General features: G+C 44.8%; 1 protein-coding gene across 2 annotated transcripts in view; it reads left to right on the top strand.

Annotated features, from left to right (window-relative positions):
* Nucleotides 1-3,261: 3,261 nt before the first annotated feature.
* Nucleotides 3,262-13,052, top strand: part of PDPN (podoplanin) — a 32,227-nt gene continuing 22,436 nt past the window's right edge. The window contains exon 1 of one of the 2 annotated variants that reach the window (XM_063145144.1): nucleotides 3,262-3,694. In XM_063145144.1, the coding sequence (XP_063001214.1) occupies nucleotides 3,625-3,694 (70 nt within the window). In that variant the 5' untranslated portion in view covers nucleotides 3,262-3,624. The remainder of the gene's footprint in view (nucleotides 3,695-13,052) is intronic. The other variant, XM_063145143.1, reaches the window with a different exon arrangement.

Raw genomic sequence — 13,052 nt, 5'->3', positions numbered from 1 at the left:
CAAGTGACAGGAAGCCAGATTTGAACTGGACATCAGGAAAAACTTCCTAACTGTTAGACCAGTACAACAATGGAACCAATGACCTAGGGAGGTTGTGGGCTCTCCTACACTAGAGGCCTTCAAGAGGCAGCTGGACAGCCATCTGTCAGGAATGCTTTAAGGTAGATTCCAGCATTGAGCAGGCTTTAAAAGGGGGTTGATAGCCTTCTCCTGGAGGAGAAGGCTATCAATGGCTACTAGCCCTGATGTTTGTGTCCTATCTCCACTATTCCAGGCAGTAAGCCTATGTGCACCAGTTGCTGGGGAATATGGGTGAGAGGGTGCTGTTGCACCATGACCTGCTTTGTTGGTTCCTGGTCAACAGACTCAATGGCCTTATAGGCCCCTTCCAACTCTACTATTCTATGATTCTATGAAATAACCAACCATGGTGTGAAAAAGTCCTGACAGATGACGCAGTAACCAACCATTGACTATTTAACCCACCACTGATAATCACATCATCTGAACCCAGTCCACGTCTCTTTTTTTATTATTATTGATGTGAACAGCTTTGAGGGACAATAATTATCTGAAAAGTGGGGTAAAAACACAGGCAATAAAGAAAGAAGAAAAGAAAAATAAATCTCAATGTTTACATATGAAAGCTTATACTTTGGTTCTGTGTGTGTGTGTGTGTGTGTGTGTGTGTGTGTGTTTAATAAATGCATAAGAGTGCATCAGTTCAACACTATCCAAAAAACTAAAGTAACCTTGATGCGTTTGTGCATGTGATCTCTTCAAGATTACTTTTCTCCCCACCTACCCCCCGGCAACATTTTATCAAGGCACAAAGGAGCATCATTCACATATTCGGGACAGGGTGGAGATGTAACAGAAACGTATGGCGCAGAAATGATGGAGAGAGGCGGACACACCATTTCCTTAATCAATTTGAGAAATTCTTCTAGTGGCATCAGGATTTGGCAGAGGCAGCGTGAAGCGGAGGGACGGTAGAGGAACAGAAAGAGGAGGACACCCTCCAGGCACAAGACGAAACAGGCCGTTGCCAAGGGTGAAGGCAAAGGTCTGTGGGGGCCGTTTTTTTTGGCACTGCTCCTTTTCACGGGGTTTGAATTTAATTTAGTTGAAGCAGGGAGGAGGAGGGAAGATCATTGAATATAAATCACTCTTTTGTTTTCCTTTCATAATCTGTTCTCTTTTCTGAACTGGATCATTCAGTCCTTCAGCCTCCTAAGGAGCCTGGCAGTTTGTCTGTTTGGCTAAGTAAGAGCAAAGAGGCAAAGGGAGGGAGGGAAGGAGGGAGGGGGTACACACACACACACACACACACACACACACAGAGAGAGAGAGAGAGAGAGAGAGAGAGAGAGAGAAGACCAACTGACCAAATTATGGAACTTACTACCACAAGATGTAGTGATGGCCACCTACTTGGATGGCTTTATAAGGGGGTTAATAGCTTTCTCCTGGAGGAGAAGGCTATCAATGGCTACTAGCCCTGATGGTGGTGTGCTACCTCCAGTATTTGAGGCAGTAAGCCTGTGTGCACCAGTTGCTGGGGAATATGGGTGGGAGGGTGCTGTTGCACCATGTCCTGCTTTGTTGGTCCCTGGCCAATGGCTGGTTGGCCACTGTGTGAAAAGAGTGCCAGACTAGATGGACTCTCAGTGTGATCCAACTTCTTATGACTGACTGACCCCAGGGTAGAGACAGAACACATGACCAAGTTTTCACATCCCTGCAACCCAAAATAATCTCTCTCTCTCTTTCTCTCTCTCTCTGTGACCCTAATGAATGCCACAAGACCAAGAACAGCAATGAGCGCATGGGATCAAGGTCCGTGAGAAAATTCCCTCCCCCAAACACTGTGATTGGAGGAGAACAGTACATGGACATGGACAGCGCTGTGGCAATTCCTTATTGGTTAGCCAATAATATCAGTTATCAAAACGGCCCCACCCCATCACTCCATGGTCCTTGTTGGGAGGTTTTCAATTAGACACAACACACACACACACACACACACACACACAAATGGTCAAATAATTTCAGAGATGTTAGAAGCACCGATTGGGCTCTGATATTATTTGATGGGTTTAGAAGTGGCCAAACTCCGCTTGGAAGATTGAGTGCTGAATATATATATATATATATATATATATATATATATATATATATATATATATATTTCATGGTTTAACCTTTTCTTAGGAACAACCCAGAGTTTGTTGAAATAATCAATCCAGCAACCAAGCAATACTATATGAAGTGACTGAATGCTTTAGGGTGAATGCTTCAGGGATGCTTTAGGGTGGATTCCTGCACTGAGCAGGGGGTTGGACTCAATGGCCTTGTAGGCCCCTTCCAACTTTGCTATTCTATGATTCTATGATTCTATGAACTATCTTGTGCCCAAATGTAGACCAAGGCCACAGCTAGACCTAAGGTTTATCCTGGGATCATCCAGGGTTTGCCCCTGCCTGAGCACTGGATCCCCTGTGTGTCACCTAGATGAACAGGTTTGACCCCTGGACGATTCAGGGATAAACCTTAGGTCTAGCTATGGCCCAAGAGTAGTTGATGAGAGATATAGAAGGCATTTTCACTTTAAAGGTGTTTTCATTCTCCACTATAATGCTTTGATAATTTCTTTTCTCCCACAAAGAACAACGACAACAAAAGAGTGTCTCTTTTCCAAAATCCGAGAAGAAATGCCCAGGAGCAAACCAACTCAGAAATGATCATAAAGAGCTTTAATGGATGAGCCGAGATTCTGTATGCATGGATATAACCTAGGAAACAGTTTTTGCTTTGTTTGTTTGTTTTTAAAAAAAGTGTAGAAAAGATTACGTAGGGTGGCTTACTGTGTGTGTGAAGGTGGTTCCAAAATTCTCCCCCAGCCAATTTCCCCCTGAATTTTGAAGTTCCAAATTTCCTCTTCTTTCCAAAATTGGAATTCTGCATTACAAGTCCTAGGTAATTTCTTTCTTTTCATTAAAAGAAAGAAATCCAACGTTTGCATCCAACTTTTGTACAAGTTCAGTGTGCTACTAGACCCATTTCAAGTTTGGGGACTCCACCCTCATGGCCTCGTTGCTCTACCGTCCTGTCTGTTAAAGAACACCTAAAAAAAGAGTCAAAAGAAATCAACAGTCACTTTTCTCTGCTGGATGGAACTGAAAATACGATGTGTCCTGCTGTGCTCCTCAAGGAGACGACTTCTCTTGCCATTCCCTTTGCTTAATCCCTCGTTCACACTTCACTATATATAACCGTCTCTGGCATCTTCTAAAACATCCTGTAACTTTAAACCTGAGATCATTTTTTTTATGGGCGACCAAGCAGAGTGCAGAGGGCGGGCCTTCCTTTCAGGACCACTTTGAACGCCCCCCCCCCCCAGCCCACAGTTAAAGGGGGGAAATGCTGAGTCCATTCTCAGTATCTTTCGTTCGTGCTGTCAATGCTTCTGAGAAACTAGAGAGCAGCTTTTTCGACCAGGGAAGGAGGAAGCAGACCCAAACTTTTGCGAAACGAATCGACATTTGGCATAACTGGATTGCTCAAGGCTGGAATTAGTTATTTGTTGCCTGCTTTTTCTTTTGAAAAGAGCAACGATCAAAGATGTTTCTTAAAATGGAACTCATCGTCTTCCTGATCGGGAGCGTGTCTTTCTGTGTCTTTGCTGAGGAAGGTAAGAGTAATATTCCAAGATTTGTCGATGTCCAGAAGCAACTATATTGAACTATATAGGTTTGTAAAGTAGCATGGCTGTAACCATGCTTCTTGCCTGCCCAAGGGTCTCTACTTCCCTTGCTCGGCTTCGTCCTTTTTCTTCTGCTGCCCCTTACGCCTGGAACGCTCTTCCAGAACACCTGAGAACTACCAACTCAATCACAGCTTTTAAAACACAGCTAAAAACTTTTCTTTTCCCTATAGCTTTTAAACTTTGAGTTTGTTCTGACTCTATACTGTTAGCTTCACCCTTCCCGGTGCCTGTTTACACTTCCCTGTGCCTGTTTGCATTCTCCTTCCCTTCTTATTGTTTACTACAACTTTATTAGATTGTAAGCCTATGCGGCAGGGTCTTGCTATTTACTGTGTTATCTGTACAGCACCATGTACATCGATGGTGCTATATAAATAAATAAATAAATAAATAATAATAATAATAATAATAATAATAATAATAATAACCATCTTCTTTATGTAATGTCGTTTCGAACCACCCGTCCACTCAGTGGGTGCTCAAAGAAAGTTACAAGTAAATCATGAAAAGGATAAAACGCAACAATAAAAAAGAAACTCAGAAGGAAGTCGACATCAAAAACCAAGGAGTGACATTGATCGCTAAAACACTATAGGCAGAACAGCATGCTTTTTTACCTGCTGTATTGTATGAGCAATGAAAGTTTTGCTTAATACTTACTAGACTTGGTAGTGCTGTATGTAGTGCTGGCAAAGAAAACCTGTTGACATTTAGTGGTTTTAGAAGGAAAAAATAAGAATAAAAAGGGCCACCTACTAAGCGTACCAAGAGCCAAGAGAAGTTAGCATGCAAGTAAGAAAATAAAGGAAGAAATGAGACCTTTTTTTTTAGGAAACAAAAATGAAGTTTAGTTTATTAAAAGATAACATGTTACTCTTTGATCATCTTTTTCCCTCTCCCCCCCACCCCCATTTCTAGAGTTCAGGGGTTAAGTGCTGTTGCTTAGGTAGCCAAAACTGAACCACCCAGGCCCAAGAAGCAGGGCTGGGGGTGAGGTTGGAGGTGGGGATCTCTAGGAAATAAAATCTTTAAGGGGGAGAAGGCCACTTCAAACAGCCTAACATGATCAGTGGACATGGAATGCTGACTGACAGCATTGGGGGGGGGGAATGGAAAAATATTGATGTGGGGGGAGGAGGGGGAATGGAACGAGGTGGCGTAGCTGGTGCTGCCTGCTGGTGCTCCCACGCGGCAACATTTTGTTGCAGGTCACTCCCATATTTCATCACAGCAAATTTGTAAATCAGGCTACATGGGTTGGATCCAGATTTACCCTGGAGCAACTATGCTGGTGGAAATGGACTCCCCTGCCCTCCTCCTTCCCACGGCCCTTGAAAATGCTACACGGAGACTCAGGAGACCCAACTGAACAGGGTGAACTGTGGGGGGGAGGGGATCCCCCCCAAATTGGGCAGAGGACCCTTCCGCAAGCGGAGCCCTCCCTCCCACTGAAGGCCCCTCCCTCTTGGATTCTACCCAATAGCTTTTTTCAGAGAGTGGAGGTCAGTGTGAAAAGGGTCCCCTTTGCTTGTGGTGTGTGTATGCTCATCCCGTTTTTTATTTATTTCATTTTCATTGTATTGATCATCTTATTAATACACAGCCGTTCAAGGTGGCATACAAGATGTTAGGAAAATGCAACAACTATAATAGTACTAGTAACAGTAATAATAATAACAACAGCAACAACTTCCAATACACCCCTCTTAAAATTGAGAAGTAACCGTGAATTGATAAAAGAGCAATAAATAAATCCATTAATTTACTACTAATAAAAAGCAGCCCCAAATCAAAATGTTCTGATTTTTTTCTTCTTTACATTTTCCAAAGACAGAGCTACTCTTATTTCAGGGGGTGGAGGGAAGAGAGAGTTCCATATGTGTGGGGCCAGCACCAAAAAGGTCACGTACGTCAATGTGATCTCTCTTAGTGATGGGATTTGGCGACTGATCGTAAGGCCCCGACAGGCTGATACATGTGCAGGCAGCCCACTTCTTTTAAGTCCCAGATCTAGTGCTTACAGTCATCTTTCAAATGAACTCAGGTAGCAAGGCTGGGGAAGATCCCAGAGAGCTGCTGGAACTGGGATCCCTGGATTTATGTATTTATGTATTTATTTATTTATTTATTGCATTTCTATACCGCCCAATAGCCGAAGCTCTGTCTCAGTAGAAGACAGTTTATTTGTATACTACCAGGTCTGATTGAATCATAGAATCATAGAATAGCAGAGTTGGAAGGGGCCTATAAGGCCATCTAGTCCAACCCCCTGCTCAATGCAGGAATCCATGATTGCTAGCATCTTTCGTGAATAAGATCTCAAGGACCAGGGCTGTCAAAGACCCCTCTCTACCCAAGGCCCTGGAGATCTGCCTTAATACAGTGGGATCATAAGAAGAGCTGTACCAGAATTCTGTTCCCAACGAGGCCAACCAGATTGACTGATTGAACAGAAGGCCTCTAGGAAGCCCACAAGCAAGAGATGGGCATAATGGCGCCTTCCTGCTCAGGCTCCCCAGCAGCTGGTATTCAGAGGCATCCTGCCTCTTCTACTGGAGGTAATACATAGCCATGATGACTAGTCTAGAACCCCACCAGAGCTGGTGTCAAAGGTAGGTCTGATCGTGTACCTGTCAAGGGTCCACACCCCAGTAGAGGACACCGATGACAACCTGCTGGAGTGGCTCCTGCTCTTCACCACTGTGGCCTTCACCCGCTTCTCACTCTGGCAACAGCAGTGGTGAGAAGGAGGAGGAGATGCCACCAGCTCATGGCTCACTGCCTCATTGGCTTGTCAAGCAAGCAAGTGGTAGCAATGCTGCAAAAGAAGAGGAAGAGCAATGGTGATTATTATTATTATTATTATTATTATTATTATTATTATTATTTATATAGCACCATCAATGTACATGGTGCTGTACATAGTAAAACAGTAAATAGCAAGGCCCTGCCGCATAGGCTTACAATCTAATAAAATCATAGTAAAACAATAAGGAGGGGAAGAGAATGCCAACAGGCACAGGGTAGGGTAAGCAGGCACAGGGTAGGGTAAAACTAACAGTATAAAGTCTGCACAACATGATGGCGGTGAGAAGGTAGAATCATGGAATAGTGGAGTTGGGAGGGGCCTATAAGGCCATGAAGTCCAACCCCCTGCTCAATGTAGGAATCCACCCTATAGCATCCCTGACAGACGGCTGTCCAGCTGCCTCTTGAATGCCTCTAGGGTGGGAGAGCCCACCACCTACCTAGGTCATTGGTTCCATTGTCTATACCGCCCAATAGCCGCTCTAACTGCTCTAACAGCCAGCAAGTTTTTCCTGATGTCCAGCTGGAATCTGGCTTCCTATAAGTTGAGCCCCTTATTTCATGTCCTGCACTCTGGGTTGATTGAGAAGAGATCCTGGCCCTCCTCTGTGTGACAACCTTTCAAGTCCTCAAAGAGTGCTATCATGTCTCCCCTCAATCTTCTCTTCTTAAGGCTAAAGGTAGACTCACTCCAAAATCTGGGGCCAGCCCTGTCACTGATGATAGCCTTATTCTTCCATAAGGGACAGGGCTTCCTATTAAAAAGCCATGCTGCTTAATCCTGAGCAGGGGAGTTCTTCTTCTACATGCTGAATAATACTTACGCCCTTCCCTGGATATGTCTGGCCCATAGCTGCAGTATTTCATGCCTGGATTCAATTCCTGTATGTGGGGTCCTGCCTTGACATGGGTCATAGTTCTTGGAAACTACAGCTGATGCAGAATCCATCCAACAGAGCATTAATGGGGTGGGTGGACCGGAATGAGCACAAAGATGCCAAATTTGAAACAATGACATAGACATAGTTGCATTCTGTGTCTAGTCTGAAGTGCTGATGATCTCATATAATCCAGTAAATGTCTGGGAGAAGGCTCAGGGCTTCTGTACTTGCTGTCCCTGATTCACCAGATGCAGCTGGGTCTGCATCTTCCTTAGCTACAGCTGTCTTCCTACTTATGAGCAGACCCTTCCTCCTGAGTAAACCCTGGGTGAAAGGGTCTCCTGGCAGCCAGGTAGATACTCCAACAATGGCTCTGATCCAGTGGAGAATTGCCTGTGGTAGGGCTTCCTCAACAATGACACTGAAGTTATGGGACATCATCTCATCACTAGGCAAAGGAAACCTTTTGATCTTCTGCTGAGCTTTATTGCAGGTGTCACAATCTAGTTTTAGAACTCTGGGTGGTCTGCAGCAGATCAGAAAGAGTTTCTATATCCCGTTGTTTAATATCACAATTAAAACTGCTGGGCAGAGGGTGGGTAATTTGATGTGCCATGGCTCAGTGATGAACCTTGTTTATGAAATAAATTCCATGTGGATTGGTCTGCAGTGACTCAGACGTAAGTCTTCTCTGGAACAGGGAGGTTAATCCCATTGTATGATTCATGGAATGCAGGAAATGGCTTCAGCCTTCACACCACCATTTTGCACCTGGTTCCAACTGATGTATCTTGGGATTCTGGTCAAAAAGAAAGTAGATATGAGATCAAATTTACAAGGTCTACCCAACTTTGGATTTATGGATTTCCTTTACCCTGGTCCCCCACTCCAAGATTGCTTTGGTTATTTTTCTACCTCTTTCATTGTAACCATATCCAGAGGGATAGATTACAGCAAGTAGACTGTAATCCATAAATGTTTATGCCAGAATAAGTTCATTAGTCTTTAAAAAGCCACAAGATTCATTCCATGGTGAATTCACCACTAGACAGGACCAGTTTGGCTTTTATGCATTACTCCTCCAGACCAGAGACTACTTTCTTGCTAAACAAAGACTCTCTGGTCATGAACTTGGGGTGTGTGTGTGTTTTCCATTGCTGTGTGTTTTCCATTGCTGTGTGTTTTCCATTGATCATTTGCTTGTTCAATGAATTATTATTATGTATGATTGTTGCTGTTAGTTTACATACTTACTTAATTTACCTGGGAGAGCACGTTATCCCCTATTAACCTACCCAGTCACTGAGGTCATCTGAGGACATGTTCCTGGTGGTTCCACATGGTTCCACATGGACCTTTGGTTTGATTGGAGTCCATCAGGAGAAGACCCTTCAGCGTGGGCCCCCTTCCCATGGGATTCCCTGCCTTTGGCAGGAGCCAGTGCTCTGGTGCCTCCTGAAAACATTATTGTTTCAGGAAACTTTCCGTGAATGACCAGCCGTGGTCTTTTTCAGTAACACAGTTACTGAACTTTGTTCTTTTAAAAATCATATTTTTAATATTGCATTTTTATTCTTTTAGTCTATTTGTTGTTCACCGCTCTGGGGTTTTGGAATGGGGAGTGGTATAGAAATATTGACTGTAAGCTGCCTTGCCAGTTCTGGGGATGGCGAAAATGCTGCCCCCCCCACCCCAAATGGCATGGAGCCCTCCCCACACATAGCTCCATGCCAATTTGAAGAGCCCCACTATTCGTTGGGAGGAGGGGGGGCCCGAGGATGGCCTCTCATTTGCCCCAGGTAACTGGGGCCACGCCACACCGCCCGCAGTCCTTGGGGTTGTCCCTGGACTGCGGGGGAAATTGGGTAAACCATGGTCCTGGTTATCCTGGGACAACTGAGAAGTCATCCCCAGTTGACCCTGGGATCCCTTGTGCATTGTTTGGACACACAGAGATGACCTCGAGATGACCCTGGGATAACTGGCAAGTGTAGATGAGGCCACAGAGGTCCTTTTAAGACAATGCACTAAGCCACAGCAGTTAAGAATTTTGAACTAAACATGACGGCTTAGTGTGGCATGTGAGCCATGGCTTAATGTGGCACGTGAACCATTCCTAACTACAGAACCACGGTTTAAATGCGCTCGCTAACCATGTGCTGCAAAAGCGTTAGCAGCCTAACCATGGCTTAGCGTGTTGTCCAAACAGTCCCAATAGGTGGAAGGACATTCACGAGCCCCTAAGAGGGAAGCCAGTCTAAGACAGGTGGTGGTCGTGGGGCAAATCCACCCCTGCACACTTCAAGAAGCAAAGTGGCACAACCGAACTATGGACGCAGCTGGCGTTTTGCCCTTGTCGTCTTGCATGGTCCATAGCAGCTGTTTGCTGGCAAAGGGCGGGCCAAGAGGCTGCCAGTCCACAGAGTGGCCAGGCAGCGTGTCGCAGGCTCTGTCTGCATTTGGCGGGCAGCCTCTGCCCTCTGACTGAATTGGTGTTGCTTCAAAGGCAGGCGTTCTCTGCTGGCAGCCTCGCTGCGTTCTCCTCTTCCACTTCTTGGCAAGATGAAAGGGTCAGAAGGAAGAGGAGGAGGAGGAGGAGGGCTGGAAGCCAACCGTGTGTGTGTACAAATCAATAGCGAGGATGTAGCATTTAATTCCAGTATGGTTCCTCAGATGTCTGGCCAACGGCTCTTGTAAGCAACTCACAGTGATGTCTCCATTCTACTGAGCGTTCCCTTTCTCAACTATTGTGAAACACACACACACACACACAGAGAGAGAGAGAGAGAGAGAGAGAGAGAGAGAGATTGAGAGAGAGAATGCATCACCTTTTGCTCCCACTGACTCAAAAGGAATGTATACTAACGTGGTTGAGTTCTTCTCCACATTTTTCTGTGTTTAGGAAAGCTGAAATCGCAGGCCCTGGCTCTATACACTTGAGATGAAAGAGGGAAATCGTGTATGATCCATCTGTTCCTGTTTACTAGGGATAAACCTTGGTCAGGTGCTGTCTTTCTGGGGATCCCTTCTTTTAAAAAAACACATCAATCCATTTGTTTGATAGTCCACCTTTCCACCAAGCAGAAGGCTGGTGATAATAAACGCAGGTGACAAAAAACAAATATTAAAACATAACTTAAAAACAGAATTTTAATTGAAACTTAAAATGGATGCATAAAAAAACAGTAAAAAACCCACAATGATCAGAGAAATAGCCAGGCCAATTAAAAATGACTTCAGGAGCACACCTGCCTGAATAAAAATATTTTGGCTTGCCAGTGGAAGGACAAACTAGCCTGTCTCAGCAGGGATTTCCAGAGCCTGGGGGCGGCCACGGAAAAGCCCTCTTTCAGATCCCCATCAGACATGCCTCCGATGACGGTGGGACCAAGAGAAATGCCTCCCCCAAAGATCCTAAAACCTGAGCAGGCTCATATGGGAGAATGCGGTCTTTTCCGTAGCCTGGTCCTAAGCTGTATAGGGCTGTATAGGCCATAACCAGCACTTTGAATCGTGCCCAGAATCAAAACAGTAGTCAGGGTTGTAACAAGGGAGACATGTGGTCCTTAGATCTAGGCCAGTCAATATTCTAGCTGCAGCGTGAAGTCCCATTATGAGTTTCCTCCCAATACAAGCAAAAATAATACCAAAACGACAACAACACATTTTGACTTCTAAGTTGATATTATTCAGTGAAAGTTTAATCTTCTTTCCAATGCACATTGCTGAACTGAGATTCTCTACCACCCCCCACCCCCCACACACAGACACACAGTTTCACCATTCTCTTCTCAGGGTGCAAAGTTTGGGGAATTTCAACCAATGAGAGTGCATACAGTGGCAAGAATTTGAGCAAATGAGGGACGCTTCTAGGTGCCATCTGACTGAAGGCAGGAAGCAATGCCTTCACTCTGAATTGGCTTCTGGATGACGCCACTAGGTGACACCTGAAGCCAAATCAGAGTGGGGCAAATGCATCATTGTCCCATTCACATTGTCACTGATGATTTGGTTTTGTTTTTTACACACTGGTGGAAGGGATCGCATGTCTGGCCCACCATCAGGCGATGTCATCCTGAAGCCAAAACAGAGTGAGGGCAATGCCGCCCTCAAGCTGGATGATTTTGTTGATACGTTGTTGTTTTAACACCTTGCATCAGCTGAGAAAAATGATTGCTACCACCGACAGGGCCATAAAAGAGGCAGCTTAAAAATAAGTTGAGAGAACAATGATACGAAATCTCAAGGTATTTGTTGCAGCCCAGTTCCCAGTAAATTGCACCATGGTGGGCAATTTAGAAGCGGAATGCACTCAGTCAGATTTTGGCATTTCAGAATGCCGTGAATAATCCACATCTGTATTTTTCAGCCTGTAACTTGGGTGTGTCTGTGCGGAAACAAGAGGAAAGGGTGAAGCAATCTGGGGAGTGAAATCATCGCAAACTTTCTAGGGAAGAACTCTGACTATGTCATAACAAGTTGTACAGACACTCAGGAAGTACCAAGGTCTGACACTTAAAGTCATCATCTGGAGCAGCCTTCACTAACGTGGTGCTTTCTAGATATGTTGGATTACAGGTCCCATAATGGGGTGACCATAAGGAAAGGAGGACTGGGCTCTTGTATCTTTAACAGTTGTATAGAAAAGGGAATTTCAGCAGGTGTCATTTGTATATATGGGGAACCTGGTGAAATTTCCTCTTCACCACAACAGTTAAAGCTGCAGGTGACCTGCCCTCTTTTAAATCTGGTCACTCTAGTATAGCTCCTGCAGCTTTAACTGTTGTGATGAAGAGGAATGTCACCAGGTGCTACATGCATACAAATGACACCTGCTGAAATTCCTTTTTCTATGCAACTGTTAGACATACAGAAGCCCTGTCCTCCTTTTCACATGGTCAACCTACCCAGAAGCCTCAGCCAACGTGGCTGATGACGAGGGATTTTGGGAGTTGTAATTCAGAACATCTGGAGGGCACCACCAGGATGGACTAAAGATTTCCTGTAGAAAGTGAGTTTTGAGGAGGGGCTTAAAGGAAATAAGGGAAGTGGTCACATAGAAGCAATCTAGAAGGCAGTTCCAGGCATACCTGAGAGAGCTCCTTCTATATTACCAACCTGCCCGGTCACTGAAGTCATTAGAAGGCATGCTTCTGGTGGTTCTGCATGGACCTGTGGCCCAATTGGAGTCCACCAGGAGAAGAGCCTTCAGCAGGATGGCCCCCTTTCTGTGAAATTCCTTGCCCCTTGATATCAGTGCTGTGTTGTTTCTGGTGCTTCCTGAAAACAGTCTTATTCCAGGAAGCATTTCTTGACTGACAGCCAAGTTTTTTATTCTCTCTCTGTCTCTGTCTCTCTCTCTGTCTCTGTCTCTCTCTCTCTCTGTGTGTGTGTGTGTGTGTGTGTGTGTGTGTGTGTGTGTGTTAGTCTAATCATGGTGTTTTAATTTTTGTATCTTTTTCTGTTTTAATTCTTATGTTTACCACTCTGGAATCTGTTTCAGATATGGATCAGTGTACAAATTTTGTAAATAAATGAATAAAATGGACGGAGTTGTTTCAGATGACAAGAGATCACTGGGTGGCTGAGGGAGG

This window comes from Elgaria multicarinata, chromosome 20, assembly GCF_023053635.1.
Source record: "Elgaria multicarinata webbii isolate HBS135686 ecotype San Diego chromosome 20, rElgMul1.1.pri, whole genome shotgun sequence".
In the NCBI taxonomy this organism is placed as follows: domain Eukaryota; kingdom Metazoa; phylum Chordata; class Lepidosauria; order Squamata; family Anguidae; genus Elgaria; species Elgaria multicarinata.
Note: the sequence above shows the minus strand (reverse complement) of the source record. Positions and strands in the feature narration are given on the sequence as shown.